Source organism: Phalacrocorax aristotelis, unplaced genomic scaffold (assembly GCF_949628215.1).
Source record: "Phalacrocorax aristotelis unplaced genomic scaffold, bGulAri2.1 scaffold_367, whole genome shotgun sequence".
Lineage (NCBI taxonomy): Eukaryota > Metazoa > Chordata > Aves > Suliformes > Phalacrocoracidae > Phalacrocorax > Phalacrocorax aristotelis.
The window spans coordinates 1-18,941 of record NW_027441190.1 but is presented as its reverse complement, the minus strand read 5'-3'; the positions used below and the strand labels follow the sequence as shown (position 1 = coordinate 18,941).

Sequence of the window (18,941 nt, the reverse complement as noted above, 5' to 3'; positions counted from 1 at the left end):
GGGAGGAAGCCCCAGGAATGGGAGGACCCCCCAGATTAGAGAGGACCCTCCCCAGATTACGGGGGACCCCAAGGATTGGAGGGACCCCCATAGGTTAGGGGGGGACCCCAAGGATTGGGGGAGGCCTCCTGGCTTGAGGGGACCCCCACAGATTAGGGGGGACCCCCAAGGGTTGGGGGAGACCCCCTTGTCCTGTCCAAGCCTTGGCCCCAGCACTCACCACTCTGGCAACGAAGAGGGTTTTGAAGGCGTCTCCTTGGGCGTTGGGGTCATTGTGGGGGTCCCCTGGGGGGGGGGAAGAGGACAAAGGGGGGTCAGGGGGGTCAGAGAAAAAGGGGGGACCCCCCCAAGCCCCCCCAGGAGCCCCCCAACTTACACATCTTGAGCTCACTCTCAACCTCTTGCTGCCTTCGCTCAATCTTCTCCCGCCGCTGTTGGTGGGGAAGAAAAAGGGGGGGTGACCTCAGGGGAGCCCCCAGACCCTGAATTTCTGCCTACAGCCCCCCAAAACCCACTGTGGGGGGGCAAAAAATCCATGAGGGAGCCCCCAGACCTGGGGGGGATCCCTTAAAACCTAAGGGGGGTGGGGTGGCAACCCCGCACCCCAAAACAGCACCCCACGTTGAGGTGAAGCCGCCAGCTCTGTATCAAGAGATTTAGGGGGGCAATCCCCCCCCCTTGGTAGTTTTGGGGACCCCCCCCATCACCTGGAGTGCTATTGGGGGGGGCGTTCTCCACGGGGGGGGTCTGTACCCCATTTTAGGGTGGGGGGGGGATGCGGACGTACCTTCCGCTCCATGCGCTCCTCCCGTGTCTCAGCACGGGTCGGCGGGGGGGGCATCACGGGGGTCCTGCGGGGAGATGGCGGGGAGTGAAGTTGGGGGGGTGAAGGCGGGGGTTTTGGGGGTGCAGGGAGGGGTTTGGGGGGGTCCGGGGGGGGCACCTCGAACTCGCGGATGTAGGGAGCGATGCCGCTGTAGGGCTGGTTGTGGTGTTTCTCGTGGGGCAGCTTCTCCAGGGGGGGCAGGTAGGGGATGGGGTCGCGGGGGCGAAGAGCGCCAACAGGTTGGGGGGCAGGAATTGCGTCATCTTGGGGCGTCTGGGGGGGGGAAGAAGGGGGGGGGTCAGTACCCCCATGGCACCCCCACACCCCCCATGGCGCCCCCACACCCCCCCATGGCGCCCCCACAATCCCCTCAGCCCAGCCCCACTGAAGCCCCATAGATTCCTCCCCCCCCCCCCTTCCCAGGACTCCCACAGTGGATCCCTCAGACCCCCCCCAAAGCCCCTCCCCCGCCCCCCATAACCCTACACCAACCCCCCATATCCCCACCCTGGGACCCCCATGACCCCCCCTGGACCCCCATAACCCCACACCGATGCCCCCAGCCCCACACTGGCCCCCCCACTGCCCCACATCAGAGCCCCCAGCCCCAATATCCCTACAATGGGACCCCCCCAGCCCCCTACAGCCCATACCGACCCCCCCCAGCCCCCCATGACCCCACACTGGGGCCGCCCCGACACCCATAACCCCACACAGACCCCCCCCAGGCCACCCTGGACCCCCAAAATCCCACACCACCCCTCCAGGCACCCCCATTACCCCACACCCACCCCCCCCGGCCCTTCATAGCCTCACACCAGGCCCCCCCCCCCCCGGCTCCCCATAACCCCACACTGGGGCTCCCCCAATCCCCATAGCCCCACACCGGGCCCCCCCAGGCCCCCTGTAAGCCCACACCGCCGCCCCCCCAAAACTCCATAACCCCACCCTGGGGCCCCCCAGACCCACATAACCCCACACCGGCCCCCCCATAACCCCACACGGCGCCTCCCAGGCCCACACCGGGGCCCTTCCCCTCACCGGGGCCCTTCCCCGCCCTCCCAGACCCCACCTCCCCCGCCACAAACCCCCCCAATGCCCCCCGACCCGACCCCCCCCAACCCCCCCCGACCCCCCCGACGTGACCCACCCCCCCGCGACCCCCCCCCACGGACCCCCCGGGCGCTCGCGCTCCCTCCGCCCGCTCCGGCCTGGCCGCTCCGAGCGCCTCTGCGCATGCGCGGCCGCTGCGCCGCGGCGGGAGCCGGAACTCGCTGCGAGGGAGGGGGGCGGGGCCGAGGGAGGGGGGCGGGGGCTGGGGGAATGGGCGGGGCCTGAGGTGGGACGACGGATCACTCCGCCGCGGAGGGGGGAGGGAGGGACGTAAAAGAGTCCCCCCCCTCCTCCATAGCAACGGGGGCGGTGACGCCTCCATAGCAACCGGAACAGCGGCCCTGTGGTCTCCTAGCAACCGGGGGGGTCACACCCCCCCCGTGTCATTGCCATAGCAACCAGCGTGTCACCTCCCCCCCCCCCCCCCGTCAACCGGGGTGAAGATGGGGGGTGGTCACCCCCTGACTGTCCCATAGCAACCAGGGGCGCACCCCTGTCGTTGCCATAGCAACCCCCCGGGGGCGACCACACCGTGTCGTTGCCATAGCGACGGGGGTGACAGCCTCTGTCCCTGCCCCTAGCAACCAGGGTGACAACACCATGTCCCCCCCCATAGTGACTAGGGTGACACCCCTTTCCGTTGCCATAGCAACCAGGGGGACAAGGGGTGACAAGCCCTGTCCCTGCCATAGCAACCGGGGGTGTCACCCTGTGCCGTTGCCATAGCAACCAGGATGTTTCCCCCCCCACCCCGTCCCTGTCATAGCAAACAGGGTGACAGCCCGTGCCGTTGCCGTAGCAACCGGGGTGACAACCCTCGCCTGCCCCATAGCAACCGGGGGCTGTCACCCCGTGCCGTTGCCACCGCAACCGGCGTATCACACCCCACACCCCCCCCCCACGTTGTCATGGGGGGGGGGGGGTGACACAACCCCGTCCGCCTGTGTCCCCTCCCGGGGTCCCCTCCCTCTCTGGGGACGATGGGTGACAGGAGGGGGGGGGGGGGGAGGGCCCGGAGAGGACCCAGGCGTCCGGGCACCCACCCCACCCCCCCCCACCCCCCCCCACCCCGTTATTTTTAGCCCGCGGGGGGGAACCCGACACCGCGGGGCCACCGTGTTTACGGGACAGCGCCGGTGACAGCGGGACGGCGGGGTCGGGGACACCCGGTGACGGGGGACGGGGGTTGGGGACACACCGGTGATGGGGGTCGGGGACACCCGGTGACGGGGGACAGGGGTTGGGACACCCTGGTGACAGAGAGGGGGACACCCGGCGACGGAGGGGGGGGACGACACACAGTGACAGGGGTTGGGGACACCCAGTGATGGGGGTTGGGGACACCCAGTGACAGGGGACGGGGTTGGGGACACCCAGTGACGGGGGTTGGGACACCCAGTGATGGGGGTTGGGGACACCCAGTGACAGGGGACGGGGGTTGGGGACACCCCAGTGACGGGGGTTGGGGACACCCAGTGACAGGGGACGGGGGTTGGGGACACCCCAGTGACGGGGGTTGGGGGACACCCAGTGACAGGGGACGGGGGGTTGGGACACCCCAGTGACGGGGTACCTGGGAGTTGGGGACACCCGGTGATGGGGGTTGGGGACACCCAGTGACAGGGGGTCGGGTGGGTTGAGGACACCGGTGAGAGGTGACAGCAGGTTTGGGGGTACCCCGTGACAGGAGACCCACAGCCATAGGGGGTCTGGGGGACCCCGGAGGGATCGGGGGTGACTTGGTGACACAGGGGGGACCCTGTGGGACCCCCAAGGCCTTTGAGGGTCCCCCAATACTGTAGAGTCCCCTGGGACCCCCAAAAGTTTAGGATCCCCCATATCTGTAGCACCCTTGGAGACCCCCAAGGACCTCGAGGGTCCCCCAACATCTCAGGGGCTCTGTGGGACCCCCAAGGGTTTTGGGGGGTGCCCCGTTGCCGTAGCGACCCCCAAGGACCTCGAGGGTCCCCCAACATCGCAGGGGCTCTGTGGGACCCCGAAGGGTTTCGGGGGGTGCCCCATTGCCGTAGCGACCCCCAAGGACCTCGAGGGTCCCCCAACATCGCAGGGGCTCTGTGGGACCCCGAAGGGTTTCGGGGGGTGCCCCATTGCCGTAGCGACCCCCAAGGACCTCGAGGGTCCCCCAACATCGCAGGGGCTCTGTGGGACCCCGAAGGGTTTCGGGGGGGTGCCCCATTGCCGTAGTGACCCCCAAGGATCCCCCAACGCCGTAGACCCCTGAAGGACCCCCAAGGACTTTGAGGGTCCCCCAACGCCATAGACCCCCCCAAGAGTTTAGGGGTCCCCCACCTCCATAGCCCACCCCCACCCTCACCCTGCCCTCAGGCCCATCCCCCGCCCCCCTCCCCCCAACCGGGGACCCCCGGGGAATGGGGGAACCGGCGGGTTGTTGCGAACGGGTGGCCATCAACGTGGCGGGCCGGCGTTTCGAGACGTTGGGGAGGACCCTCCTCCGCTTCCCCGACACCCTCTTGGGGGACCCCCGTCGGCGCCGACGGTACTTCGACCCCCAACGCCGGGAGTACTTCTTCGACCGCCACCGCGGAGCCTTCGGCGCCGTCCTCTACTACTACCAGTCCGGGGGGAGGCTCCGCCGCCCGCCCGACGTCCCGTTGGACGTCTTCTTGGAAGAGTTACGCTTCTACCAGTTGGGCGCCGAAGCGGAAGGAAGACTCCGCGAGGCCGAAGGCTTCGGGGTAGAGGCGGCCCAACCGTTGCCCGGCGGGAGGCTACGACGACGGGCGTGGTTGTTGTGTGAACACCCCGAGAGCTCGCCGGCGGCCCGCGCCGTGGCCTTGCTCTCCGTCCTCGTCATCCTCGTCTCCATCGTGGTGTTCTGCTTGGAGACCCTGCCCCAGTTTCGGGCCGGAGGGGAGGGGTCCGCTCAGGTGAGTGGCGGGCAAGGGCCAGGGGCCTTCGTCCTCGCCGTCGCCACCCTCACCCTCTTCATCCTCAGCCTCTTCGTCCTCACCGACCTCAGCCCCGTCCTTATGATCATCAGCCTCACCATCCTCCTCTTCCTCCCTCCTCCTCCTCCTCCTCCTCCTCAGCCTCACCGTCCTCATCCTCGCCACCCCCAGCCTCACCCTCTTCATCCCCACCCTCTTCATCCCCACCCTCTTCATCCTCACCCTCTTCATCCTCACCCTCTTCATCCTCAGCCTCTTCATCCTCAGCCTCTTCGTCCTCACCCTCTTCATCCCCACCCTCTTCATCCTCACCCTCTTCATCCTCACCCTCTTCATCCTCACCCTCTTCATCCTCACTCTCTTCATCCTCACCCTCTTCATCCTCAGCCTCTTCGTCCTCACCCTCTTCATCCCCACCCTCTTCGTCCTCACCCTCTTCATCCTCACTCTCTTCATCCTCAGCCTCTTCATCCTCAGCCTCTTCATCCCCACCCTCTTCATCCTCAGCCTCTTCATCCTCAGCCTCTTCATCCCCACCCTCTTCATCCTCACCCTCTTCGTCCTCACCCTCTTCATCCTCAGCCTCTTCATCCCCACCCTCTTCATCCCCACCCTCTTCATCCTCACCCTCTTTGTCCTCACCCTCTTCATCCTCAGCCTCTTCGTCCTCACCGACCTCAGCCCCGTCCTTATGATCATCAGCCTCACCATCCTCCTCTTCCTCCCTCCTCCTCCTCCTCCTCCTCAGCCTCACCGTCCTCATCCTCGCCACCCCCAGCCTCACCCTCTTCATCCCCACCCTCTTCATCCCCACCCTCTTCATCCTCACCCTCTTCATCCTCAGCCTCTTCGTCCTCACCCTCTTCATCCCCACCCTCTTCATCCTCACCCTCTTCATCCTCAGCCTCTTCGTCCTCACCCTCTTCGTCCTCACCCTCTTCATCCCCACCCTCTTCATCCTCACTCTCTTCATCCTCACCCTCTTCATCCTCAGCCTCTTCGTCCTCACCCTCTTCATCCCCACCCTCTTCATCCTCACCCTCTTCATCCTCACCCTCTTCGTCCTCACCCTCTTCGTCCTCACCAAGCTCAGCCCCGTCCTCATAATCATCAGCCTCACCGTTCTCCTCCTCATCACCATCCTCATCATCATCCTCCTCCTCCTCCTCAGCCTCTTAGTCCTCACCCTCTTCATCCCCACCCTCTTCATCCCCACCCTCTTCATCCTCAGCCTCTTCATCCCCACCCTCTTCATCCCCACCCTCTTCATCCTCACCCTCTTCATCCCCACCCTCTTCATCCCCACCCTCTTCATCCTCAGCCTCTTCATCCCCACCCTCTTCATCCCCACCCTCTTCATCCTCACCCTCTTCATCCTCACTCTCTTCATCCTCACCCTCTTCATCCTCAGCCTCTTCGTCCTCACCCTCTTCATCCCCACCCTCTTCGTCCTCACCCTCTTCATCCCTACCCTCTTCATCCCCACCCTCTTCATCCCCAGCCTCTTCATCCTCACCCTCTTCATCCTCACCCTCTTCATCCCCACCCTCTTCATCCCCACCCTCTTCATCCTCAGCCTCTTCATCCTCAGCTTCTTCGTCCTCACCGACCTCAGCCCCGTCCTTATGATCATCAGCCTCACCATCCTCCTCTTCCTCCCTCCTCCTCCTCCTCCTCCTCAGCCTCACCGTCCTCATCCTCACCACCCCCAGCCTCACACTCTTCATCCTCACCCTCTTCATCCCCACCCTCTTCATCCCCACCCTCTTCATCCTCACCCTCTTCATCCTCACCCTCTTCATCCTCAGCCTCTTCATCCTCACCCTCTTCATCCTCAGCCTCTTCATCCTCACCCTCTTCGTCCTCACCAAGCTCAGCCCCGTCCTCATAATCTTCAGCCTCACCGTTCTCCTCCTCATCACCATCCTCATCATCATCATCCTCCTCCTCCTCAACCTCACCGTCCTCATCCTTGCCATCCCCAGCCTCACCCTCTTCATCCTCAGCCTCTTCATCCCCACCCTCTTCATCCTCAGCCTCTTAGTCCTCACCCTCTTCATCCCCAGCCTCTTCATCCCCACCCTCTTCATCCTCAGCCTCTTAGTCCTCACCCTCTTCATCCTCACCCTCTTCGTCCTCACCGACCTCAGCCCCGTCCTTATGATCATCAGCCTCACCATCCTCCTCTTCCTCCCTCCTCCTCCTCCTCCTCCTCAACCTCACCGTCCTCATCCTCGCCACCCCAGCCTCACACTCTTCATCCTCAGCCTCTTCATCCCCACCCTCTTCGTCCTCACCAACCTCAGCCCCATCCTTATGATCAGCCTCTTCATCCTCATCATCATCATCATCCTCCTCCTCAACCTCACCATTCTCATCCTCGCCATCCCCAGCCTCACCCTCTTCATCCTCAGCCTCTTCATCCCCACCCTCTTCATCCTCAGCCTCTTCATCCTCAGCCTCTTAGTCCTCACCCTCTTCATCCTCAGCCTCTTCATCCTCAGCCTCTTCGTCCTCACCCTCTTCATCCTCAGCCTCTTTGTCCTCACCAACCTCAGCCCCGTCCTTATGATCATCAGCCTCACCATCCTCCTCTTCCTCCCTCCTCCTCCTCCTCCTCCTCCTCAGCCTCACCGTCCTCATCCTCGCCACCCCCAGCCTCACACTCTTCATCCCCACCCTCTTCATCCCCACCCTCTTCATCCTCACCCTCTTCATCCCCACCCTCTTCATCCCCACCCTCTTCATCCCCACCCTCTTCATCCTCACCCTCTTCATCCTCAGCCTCTTCGTCCTCACCCTCTTCATCCTCAGCCTCTTCATCCTCAGCCTCTTCATCCCCACCCTCTTCATCCTCACCCTCTTCATCCTCAGCCTCTTCATCCTCAGCCTCTTCATCCCCACCCTCTTCATCCTCACCCTCTTCGTCCTCACCCTCTTCATCCTCACCCTCTTCATCCCCACCCTCTTCATCCCCACCCTCTTCGTCCTCACCCTCTTCATCCTCACCCTCTTCATCTTCACCTTCTTCATCCTCAGCCTCTTCGTCCTCACCCTCTTCGTCCTCACCAAGCTCAGCCCCGTCCTCATGATCATCAGCCTCACCGTTCTCCTCCTCATCACCATCCTCATCATCATCCTCCTCCTCCTCCTCAGCCTCTTAGTCCTTACCCTCTTCATCCCCACCCTCTTCATCCTCAGCCTCTTCGTCCTCACCCTCTTCATCCTCAGCCTCTTCATCCCTACCCTCTTCATCCCCACCCTCTTCATCCTCAGCCTCTTCATCCTCACCCTCTTCATCCTCACCCTCTTCATCCTCAGCCTCTTTGTCCTCACCAACCTCAGCCCCGTCCTTATGATCATCAGCCTCACCATCCTCCTCTTCCTCCCTCCTCCTCCTCCTCCTCCTCAGCCTCACCGTCCTCATCCTCACCACCCCCAGCCTCACACTCTTCATCCTCACCCTCTTCATCCCCACCCTCTTCATCCCCACCCTCTTCATCCCCACCCTCTTCATCCTCAGCCTCTTCGTCCTCACCCTCTTCATCCTCAGCCTCTTCATCCCCACCCTCTTCATCCCCACCCTCTTCATCCTCAGCCTCTTCATCCTCAGCCTCTTCATCCCCACCCTCTTCATCCTCAGCCTCTTCATCCTCAGCCTCTTCGTCCTCACCCTCTTCGTCCTCACCAACCTCAGCCCCGTCCTTATGATCATCAGCCTCACCATCCTCATCATCATCATCACCCTCCTTCTCCTCATCCTCACCATCCTCCTCCTCATCCTCGCCATCCTCCTCCTCACTGTTCTCAGTATCCTGAGCCCCGCCCTCCTCCTCCTCACCATCTTCGTCTTCACCCTTACGTTTCTTGAACTCATCATCCTCATCCTCACCACCTTCGTCCTTATGATTGTCAGCTTCATCATCCTCATCCTCACCATCCTCAACCTTGTCATTCTCATTCTTATCGTCATCATCTTCATCCTCGCCATCTTCACCCTCATCCTCCTTATTCTCACCATCTTCCTCGTCGTCGTCCCCACCATCGTCATCCTTACCATCCTCATCGTCCCCTTCATCATCTTCATCATACCCTTCATCATCCTCACCACCCCCAACTTCATCATCCTCATTCTCGTCCTTATCAGCTTCATCATCCTCACCATCCTCATCATCCTCACCATCCTCATCATCCTCACCATCCTCCTCCTCCTCATTCTCATCATCTTCGCCATTCTCATCCTCCTTCTCACCTTCCTCTTCCTTTTATCACCATCATCTTCATCATTCTCCTCCTCATTCTCCTCCGTCTTCTCAATTTTCCTCTTTTCACAATTTTTCTCATAATCTTCCTCGTCATCATTCTCGTCTTTTTCTTCCTCATCATTTTTGGCATCATCATCATCATCATCTTTCTCCTCCTCCTCCTCTTCCTCCTCCTCCTCCTCCTCCTCCTGCCTGGAGACCCTGCCTCACTTCCAGCCCAGCAGGGAGCCCGCGCTGCAGATGAGCCCCCCCCCGAACCTTCCTCATCCTTATCACCCGCCATCCTCATCATCCTCATCCTCACCATCACCCTCAGCGCCGCCATCTTCATCCCCTTCATCATCGTCTCCTTCCATCTCAACCTCTTTTTTCCTCCTCTTCCGCAACCTTGTCTTCATCACCGTCAACCTCTTCATCACCATCACCTTCATCATCCTCTTCTTTGTTCCTCTGCTCCACCTCCTCGTCGTCGCCATCCTCACCGTCATCATCATCTTCATCCCTCCTCTCACATCCTTTTTCTTTCCCCTTCCTTTTCCTGTTCTTTCTCCTCAACATCCTCGTCCTCCTCCTCTTCCTCAACCTCTTCCCCATCACCATCATCCTCATCATCCTCATAATAGTTTTTCTTTGCATTTTCTTCATCATCATCATCATCATTCTCCCCATCGTCGGCTTCTTTCTTCCCACCTTCTTCCACATTCTCATCATCATCTTCGTCTTCCTCCTTGCCACCTTCCTTGCCGTCATCGTCAACGCTGTTTCTCTGCTCTTCATCCACTTCTCTCTCTTCTTCCTCATTACATTAGTCCTCTTCATCCTCCTCTCCCTGCTCCCCTTCCTCCTCTTCATCGTCGTCTACCTTTGCCGCCCTACGGCCTCCTTATCTTCCTCCCGCTCTTCTTCCTCCTCCTCCTGCTGCCCACCCATGGGAACCGGGCTCCGGGTGGGCTCTGACCCCCATTAACCCATCGCGGGTGGTGGGTCTCGGGGTCCGGGTGGGCTCTGACCCCCATTAACCCATCGCGGGTGGTGGGTCTCGGGGTCCGGGTGGGCTCTGACCCCCATTAACCCATCCCGGGTGGTGGGTCTCGGGGTCCGGGTGGGCTCTGACCCCCATTAACCCATCGCAGGTGGTGGGTCTCGGGGTCCGGGTGGGCTCTGACCCCCATTAACCCATCCCGGGTGGTGGGTCTCGGGGTCCGGGTGGGCTCTGACCCCCATTAACCCATCGCGGGAGGTGGGTCTCGGGGTCCGGGTGGGCTCTGACCCCCATTAACCCATCGCGGGTGGTGGGTCTCGGGGTCCGGGTGGGCTCTGACCCCCATTAACCCATCGCGGGAGGTGGGTCTCGGGGTCCGGGTGGGCTCTGACCCCCATTAACCCATCGCGGGTGGTGGGTCTCGGGGTCCGGGTGGGCTCTGACCCCCATTGACCCATCGCGGGTGGTGGGTCTCGGGCTCCGGGTGGGCTCTGACCCCCATTAACCCATCGCGGGAGGTGGGTCTCGGGGTCCGGGTGGGCTCTGACCCCCATTAACCCATCGCGGGTGGTGGGTCTCGGGCTCCGGGTGGGCTCTGACCCCCATTAACCCGTCGCGGGTGGTGGGTCTCGGGGTCCGGGTGGGCTCTGACCCCCATTAACCCATCGCGGGTGGTGGGTCTCGGGCTCCGGGTGGGCTCTGACCCCCATTAACCCATCGCGGGTGGTGGGTCTCGGGGTCCGGGAGGGCTCTGACCCCCATTAACCCATCGCGGGTGGTGGGTCTCGGGGTCCGGGTGGGCTCTGACCCCCATTAACCCATCGCGGGAGGTGGGTCTCGGGGTCCGGGTGGGCTCTGACCCCCATTAACCCATCGCGGGGGGTGGGTCTCGGGGTCCGGGTGGGCTCTGACCCCCATTGACCCATCGCGGGTGGTGGGTCTCGGGCTCCGGGTGGGCTCTGACCCCCATTAACCCATCGCGGGGGGTGGGTCTCGGGGTCCGGGTGGGCTCTGACCCCCATTAACCCATCGCGGGAGGTGGGTCTCGGGGTCCGGGTGGGCTCTGACCCCCATTAACCCATCGCGGGTGGTGGGTCTCGGGGTCCGGGTGGGCTCTGACCCCCATTAACCCATCCCGGGTGGTGGGTCTCGGGGTCTGGGTGGGCTCTGACCCCCATTAACCCATCCCGGGTGGTGGGTCTCGGGGTCCGGGTGGGCTCTGACCCCCATTAACCCATCGCGGGTGGTGGGTCTCGGGGTCCGGGTGGGCTCTGACCCCCATTAACCCGTCGCGGGTGGTGGGTCTCGGGGTCCGGGTGGGCTCTGACCCCCATTAACCCATCGCGGGTGGTGGGTCTCGGGGTCCGGGTGGGCTCTGACCCCCATTAACCCATCGCGGGTGGTGGGTCTCGGGGTCCGGGTGGGCTCTGACCCCCATTAACCCGTCGCGGGTGGTGGGTCTCGGGGTCCGGGTGGGCTCTGACCCCCATTGACCCATCGCGGGTGGTGGGTCTCGGGGTCCGGGTGGGCTCTGACCCCCATTAACCCATCGCGGGAGGTGGGTCTCGGGGTCCGGGTGGGCTCTGACCCCCATTGACCCATCGCGGGTGGTGGGTCTCGGGGTCCGGGTGGGCTCTGACCCCCATTAACCCATCGCGGGAAGTGGGTCTCGGGGTCCGGGTGGGCTCTGACCCCCATTAACCCATCGCGGGAGGTGGGTCTCGGGGTCCGGGTGGGCTCTGACCCCCATTAACCCATCGCGGGTGGTGGGTCTCGGGGTCCGGGTGGGCTCTGACCCCCATTAACCCATCGCGGGTGGTGGGTCTCGGGGTCCGGGTGGGCTCTGACCCCCATTAACCCATCGCGGGTGGTGGGTCTCGGGGTCTGGGTGGGCTCTGACCCCCATTAACCCATCGCGGGAGGTGGGTCTCGGGCTCCGGGTGGGCTCTGACCCCCATTAACCATCGCGGGTGGTGGGTCTCGGGGTCCGGGTGGGCTCTGACCCCCATTAACCCATCGCGGGTGGTGGGTCTCGGGGTCCGGGTGGGCTCTGACCCCCATTGACCCATCGCGGGTGGTGGGTCTCGGGGTCCGGGTGGGCTCTGACCCCCATTAACCCATCGCGGGTGGTGGGTCTCGGGGTCCGGGTGGGCTCTGACCCCCATTAACCCGTCGTGGGTGGTGGGTCTCGGGGTCTGGGTGGGCTCTGACCCCCATTAACCCATCGCGGGAGGTGGGTGTTGGGGTCCGGGTGGGCTCTGACCCCCATTAACCCATCGCGGGAGGTGGGTGTTGGGGTCCGGGTGGGCTCTGACCCCCATTAACCCATCGCGGGAGGTGGGTCTCGGGGTCCGGGTGGGCTCTGACCCCCATTAACCCATCGCGGGAGGTGGGTCTCGGGGTCCGGGTGGGCTCTGACCCCCATTAACCCATCGCGGGTGGTGGGTCTCGGGGTCCGGGTGGGCTCTGACCCCCATTAACCCATCGCGGGTGGTGGGTCTCGGGGTCCGGGTGGGCTCTGACCCCCATTAACCCATCGCGGGTGGTGGGTCTCGGGGTCCGGGTGGGCTCTGACCCCCATTAACCCATCGTGGGAGGTGGGTCTCGGGGTCCGGGTGGGCTCTGACCCCCATTAACGCATCGCGGGTGGTGGGTCTCGGGGTCCGGGTGGGCTCTGACCCCCATTAACCCGTCGCGGGTGGTGGGTCTCGGGGTCCGGGTGGGCTCTGACCCCCATTAACCCATCGCGGGTGGTGGGTCTCGGGGTCCGGGTGGGCTCTGACCCCCATTAACGCATCGCGGGTGGTGGGTCTCGGGGTCCGGGTGGGCTCTGACCCCCATTAACCCGTCGCGGGTGGTGGGTCTCGGGGTCCGGGTGGGCTCTGACCCCCATTAACCCATCGCGGGTGGTGGGTCTCGGGGTCCGGGTGGGCTCTGACCCCCATTAACCCATCGCGGGTGGTGGGTCTCGGGGTCCGGGTGGGCTCTGACCCCCATTAACCCATCGCGGGAGGTGGGTCTCGGGGTCCGGGTGGGCTCTGACCCCCATTGACCCATCGCGGGTGGTGGGTCTCGGGGTCCGGGTGGGCTCTGACCCCCACTAACCCATCGCGGGTGGTGGGCGTTGGGGTGTGGGTGATGCCTAACCCCCCGCCCCACCGTTCAGAGCCCCCCTCCCATCCCGTAACCCCCGCCCCATCCCTCTCTCCGCCCCCAGAGCCCCCCCCCCGCCGGTGCCGCGCCCCCCAACGCCTCCCACCCGCCCCCCGCCGCGGGCCGCCTTGGGCGATCCTTTCTTCGTGGTGGAAACCGCCTGCATCTGCTGGTTCTCCCTGGAGCTCCTTGTCCGCCTTCTCGCCAGCCCCAGCAAAGCCGCCTTCTTCCGCAGCGCCATGAACCTCATCGACCTGCTGGCCATCGCCCCCTACTTCGTGGCGTTGGGGACCGAGTTGGCGCGTCAACGCGGCGTTGGCCAACCGGCCATGTCGTTGGCCGTCCTTCGCGTCATCCGCTTGGTGCGGGTCTTCAGGGTCTTCAAATTATCCCGCCACTCCACGGGGTTACAGATTTTAGGGCAAACCCTTCGCGCCAGCATGAGGGAGTTGGGTTTACTCATCTTCTTCCTCCTCATCGGCGTCGTCCTCTTCTCCAGCGCCGTCTACTTCGCCGAGGCCGAAGACGCCGCCACCTCGTTCACCTCCATCCCGCAAGCGTTCTGGTGGGCGGTGGTCACCATGACCACGGTGGGGTACGGCGACATGGCCCCCGTCACCGTCGGGGGGAAGCTGGTGGGGTCCCTCTGCGCCATCGCCGGGGTCCTCACCATCTCCCTGCCCGTCCCCGTCATCGTCTCCAACTTCAGCTACTTCTATCGGCGGGAGTTGAGGGGGGAGGAAGGGGGGGAATACGCCGCCGCCCCGCCCTGCCCCCGCCACCCGCCGCCCCCCCTCCCCCCCTGACACGCCCAAAGGCGGGGGAGGGGAGGACCTGTTGGATGGGGACGCGGGCGGGGCGGGGCAGGGGTGGCCGGGGAGGTTGGTCACCCAGGTGTGAGGGGGTGGGCGTGGGGGGGGGGGGGGTGGGGGCGGGGGGGCGCGGGGCGGAGGGGGGCGCACCAGGGTGCACGAGGGTGCACGAGGACGAAGGAGGGTGCACAACGGTGCACGAGGATGAAGGAGGGTGCACGAGGACAAACAGGGGTGCACCAGGGTGCACAAGGACAAAGGAGGGTGCATGGGTGTGCACGAGGACAAACAAGGGTGCACGAGGGGGCACGAGGGTGCACGAGGACAAACGGGGGCGCACCAGGGTGCACGAGGGTGCACGAGGACGAAGGAGGGTGCACGAGGGTGCACGAGGACAAACGGGGGTGCACCGGGGTGCACGAGGATGAAGGAGGGTGCACGAGGGTGCACAAGGACAAACAGGGGTGCACCGGGGTGCACGAGGATGAAGGAGGGTGCACAAGGGTGCATGAGGACAAGCAAGGGTGCACCAGGGTGCACAAGGACAAACAGGGGTGCACAAGGGTGCACGAGGACAAACGGGGGTGCACCAGGGTGCACGAGGACGAAGGAGGGTGCACGAGGGTGCACGAGGACAAACGGGGGTGCACCGGGGTGCACGAGGATGAAGGAGGGTGCACAAGGGTGCATGAGGACAAGCAAGGGTGCACCAGGGTGCACGAGGACAAACAGGGGTGCACCAGGGTGCACGAGGACGAAGGAGGGTGCACAAGGGTGCACGAGGACAAACAAGGGTGCACCAGGGTGCACAAGGGTGCACGAGGACAAACGGGTGCACCAGGGTGCACGAGGACAAAGGAGGGTGCACCAGGGTGCACGAGGGTGCACGAGGACAAGCAAGGGTGCACCAGGGTGCACAAGGGTGCACGAGGACGAAGGAGGGTGCACCAGGGTGCACGAGGACAAATGAGGGTGCATGGGTGTGCACGAGGACAAACGGGGGTGCACGAGGGTGCACGAGGACAAACGAGGGTGCACCAGGGTGCATGAGGGTGCACGAGGATGAAGGAGGGTGCACGAGGGTGCACAAGGACGGAGAGTGCAGAAGGACAAACAAGGGTGCACGAGGATGCACGGGTGTGCACGAGGACAAAGGAGGTCGCACAAGGATTGCACGAGGGCGCAGGAGGACGAACGAGAGCCCACAGGGGTGCACAAGCATGCGTGAGGATGCACGAGGACAACCGAGGGCGCACACGGCTGCACGAGGATGAAGGAGGGTGCACGAGGGTGCACGAGGGTGCACGAGGACAAAGGAGGGGGCACAAGGGAGCAGGAGGACAAGCAAAGGCCCACGGGGTGCACGAAGACACACGAGGGTGCACGAGGGGCGCACAAGAGCGTGTGAGGGTGCAAGAGGACGAACGAGGGCTCACGAGGACAAACGGGGCCCCACAAGGGCACACGAGGGCACACGAGGGTGCACAAGGACAAACGAGGGCGCACGAGGACAAACCCGCTTGCACGAGGGCGCGCAGGGGTGCACACGGGCGGCACGAGGGTGCACGAGGACACACGAGTCGGGCACAAGGACACGCACGAGGCTGCACGAGGACGCACAAGGGTGCACGAGGACACACGAGGGCACAGGGGGGTGCGCGAGGACGCGTGACAACCCCCCTACCCCCCCCCCCCCCCCCCCCCCCCACCGGCTGAGCCGTCGCACGAGCGCGTGCTCACGCCAGCACCCTGACACACCTCCCCCCCCCCCCCTCCCCCCCCCCCCCATTTGTCTGTCTGTCCCGTCCGTCCGTCCCCCCCCCCCGCGTCTTCGGCACCTTCTTGGGTTTCGCCGGCGGCCGCGGAGGCATCCGGGAACCCGATCCCGCAGCGGCCCTCGTGCGACGCACGAGCGCGTGGGGGGGGCGCGCGGGGCGTGTCCCGCGTGGGATGGTGACAGCGGGTGTCCCCTGCGCGCGCGGTGGCCCCCCGGGCAATAAAGGTGACACTTGGTGGCAGAGGGGGGGTCACAGGGACCCTCGTGTGGGGCTGCGGGTTTCACGGGGACCCTCGTGCGAGGCCGGGGGGGTCAAGGGGTCCCACGTGCGAGGCTGTGGGGTCACGGGGACCCTCGTGTGGGGCTGGGGGAGTCACGGGGACCCTTGTGTGAGGCTGGGGGGGTCACGGGGACCCTCGTGTGAGGCCACAGGGGTGTGGGGGGGTGGTTGTGTGAGGATGGGGGGGGTCACAGGGACCCTCGTGCGAGGCCGGGGGGGGTCACGGGGACCCTCGTGTGGGGATGGGGGTTTCACAGTGACCCTTGTGCAAGGCCAGGGGGGTCACAGGGACCCTCGTGCGAGGCCGGGGGGGTCACGGGTTCCCACGTGCGAGGCCGGTGGGTCACGGGGACCCTCGTCTGGGGATGGATGGTCACGGGGACCCTTGTGCAAGGCCGGGGGGGTCACGGGGACCCTCGTGCAAGGCCGGGGGGGTCACAGGGACCCTCGTGCGAGACCTGCCCCGCCCTGTCTCCGGCTCCTGCTGAGGCTGCAGGGTTATATTTAGGGGACCCAGGCGGGGGGGGGGGGGGCGCGGGGGGGGCAGGGGCGGGGCTGGGGGCGGGGCTGGGGCACCCGGACACCGGGGTCCCTTTTTGGGGGGGGTTGGGGTGACCCCCACATACTCCGAGCGTGCCCCTGCCCTTCTCCCAGTGCCTCCCAGTGCCACCCAGTGCCCCCCCAGTGCCAGCCCAGTGCCTCCCAGTGCCCCCCCGGTGCCTCCCAGTGCCTCCCAGTGCCACCCAGTGGCCCCCCCAGTGCCTCCCAGTGCCACTCCAGTCCTTCCCAGTGCCCCCCCAGCGCCCCCCAGTCCCTCCAGTGCCACTCCAGTCCCTCCCAGTGCCCCCCCAGTGCCTCCCAGTGCCTCCCAGTGCCACTCCAGTCCCTCCCAGTGCCCCCCCAGTGCCTCCCAGTGCCTCCCAGTGCCACTCCAGTCCTTCCCAGTGCCCCCCCAGTGCCACCCCAGTCCTCCCAGTGCCACCCCAGTCCTCCCAGTGCCCCCAGTGCCCCCAAGTGCCTCCCAGTGCCACTCCAGTCCTTCCCAGTGCCCCCCAATCCCTCCCAGTGCCACCATAACCTCTCCCAGCCCCTCCCATTCACTTCTGAGCCTCTCCCAGTTCCCCCAGTGCCGCCCCAGTCTCTCCCAGTCCTTCCAGTCCCCTCCCATCGCTCCCCAGTCTCTCCCAGTTCCCTCCAGTCTCTCTCCCAGTCCTTCCCAGTGCCCCCCCAGCCTCTCCCAGTCACCCCCAGTGGGCCCCCAGCCTCTCCCAATTCCCCCAGGCCCCCCAGTCCCCCCTCCCAGTCACTCTCAGTGTCGCCCAGTCCTTCCCAGTACCAACCCAGTCCCTCCCAGTCACCCCCAGACCCTCCCAGTCACCCCCAGACCCTCCCAGTTCCCCTCCCTGTCCTCCCCCCCCACCCCAGGAGGACCCAATCAACGCTGGAGGACCGACCCGACCCCCGCCACCAGGGGGCGATGTGGCGCCAGCCCCACCGGAAGCGGCGGGGCGAGTAAAGCACGGAGCGGCGTGGCGCGTAACCGGAAGGGGCGGGGCGACAGGACCGGAAGCGGCTGCTAGGGGACCGGAAGCGGCGTCTGTGAGACCGGAAGCGGCGGCCGTACCGGCTCCGGGGCGCGATGCGGTGCGAGCTGCGGGGCGCGGGTGGGCCCGTGCCGCTGCCCGACGGCGAGACCGTGGTGCTGGGCCGGGGGCCGCTCACCGGAGTCACCGACCGAAAGTGCTCCCGCGGCCAGGGTGCGTCCGGGCACCGGGAACCGACCCCCCGCGGCGGCCCCTCCGTCAGCCCCGGGGGTCACCAGGCCCGGCCTCTCGGGATCCCGGCATCTCTCCGGCCCCACCTGGAGCCCCCAGACCCTCCCCGAGACCCCCCAGACCCGACCCATGTCCCCCCCGATCCAACCCCACGGACCCCCCCGGGGACGCCAGACCCAGCCCTGGGACCCCCAGGACCCCCATTTCCAACCCCAGGGAACCCCCGGGCACCCTCAGACCCAGCCCTGGGACCCCCAGGACCCCACAACCCCCCCCCAGCACCCCAAACCCAGCCTGGATCCCCCCAGAACTCCCAGATCTAACCCCAGGGACCCCCCGGGCACATGAAGACCCCCTTGGGCAGCCCCAAATCCAAGCCCCAGAACTCCCCTAGGCCCCCCCCCCCCACCCGGCCTGGGACCCCCCAACTCCCCCTTTGGTCACTGACCCCCCCCCATTCCAGTGGACCCCCAAACCTTAACTGGGCACCCCCAAAGACCCCCTCAGGAGGACCCAGGGACTGGGGACACCCCTGGGATTCCCCCCCCACCTTCCCTATCTTTGGGGGGGGGGCTCTGGGGTCCCCCATTTCTCACACCCCACCCCCCCTTTGCAGTGGAGATTGTGGCCAACTATGCTGAGGGCACAGCCCTGGTCATTCCAGGTGGGGTTTGGGGGGGGGCCAAGGGGTATTAGGGGTGCCCTGAGGGGGCTGGGGGGGGCCTGGGGAGTTTGGGGGGGTTCTGGATGAATGGGGGGGGGTCCATGGGGGGAGTTATGGGAGTAATGGGACAGCCCTGGCGGTGTTTGGGTGGACACTGGGGGTATTGGGGGGTCCCTGGCGGTATTTGGGGGGTTCTGGGGGGGTCTCAGGTAAATACAGGGGGGCCCGGGGTGATCTGGGGGGGGGGTTGAGGCAACGGGGGGGGTGATTTGGGGGGTGCCTAAAGGCATTTGAGGGGGGGAATTTGGGGTCTGTGGGGCTCAGGAATTGAGGGGGGACCCCAGGGGGTATTGGGGTACCCAAG

General features: G+C 65.3%; 2 protein-coding genes across 2 annotated transcripts; one reads left to right on the top strand and one right to left on the bottom strand.

Moving 5' to 3' along the window:
• Window positions 1–79: 79 nt before the first annotated feature.
• Window positions 80–1,094, bottom strand: LOC142051017 (U1 small nuclear ribonucleoprotein 70 kDa-like). Its single transcript, XM_075080234.1, is given in 6 exon segments — window positions 80–285; window positions 377–431; window positions 788–835; window positions 837–851; window positions 944–1,050; window positions 1,053–1,094. Coding segments are annotated over 6 exon segments (453 nt in total). The 5' UTR covers window positions 1,090–1,094; the 3' UTR covers window positions 80–94.
• Window positions 1,095–3,578: 2,484 nt separating this feature from the next.
• On the top strand, window positions 3,579–14,075 carry KCNA7 (potassium voltage-gated channel subfamily A member 7). Its single transcript, XM_075080235.1, has 2 exons — window positions 3,579–4,859; window positions 13,334–14,075. The coding sequence occupies exons 1-2, from the start codon at window positions 4,330–4,332 to the stop codon at window positions 14,073–14,075; spliced, it is 1,272 nt and encodes a 423-aa protein (XP_074936336.1). The 5' UTR covers window positions 3,579–4,329.
• Window positions 14,076–18,941: the final 4,866 nt, after the last annotated feature.

What these genes read in the sequence shown, in the direction of transcription:
- KCNA7 (XM_075080235.1), top strand. Translation starts at nt 4,330, where the DNA reads ATGGGGGAACCGGCGGGTTGTTGCGAACGGGTGGCCATCAACGTGGCG. An exon ending in TCCGCTCAGGTGAGTGGCGG is followed by an intron (nt 4,860 to 13,333) that starts GCAAGGGCCAGG and finishes CTCCGCCCCCAG; the next exon opens with AGCCCCCCCCCCGCCGGTGC.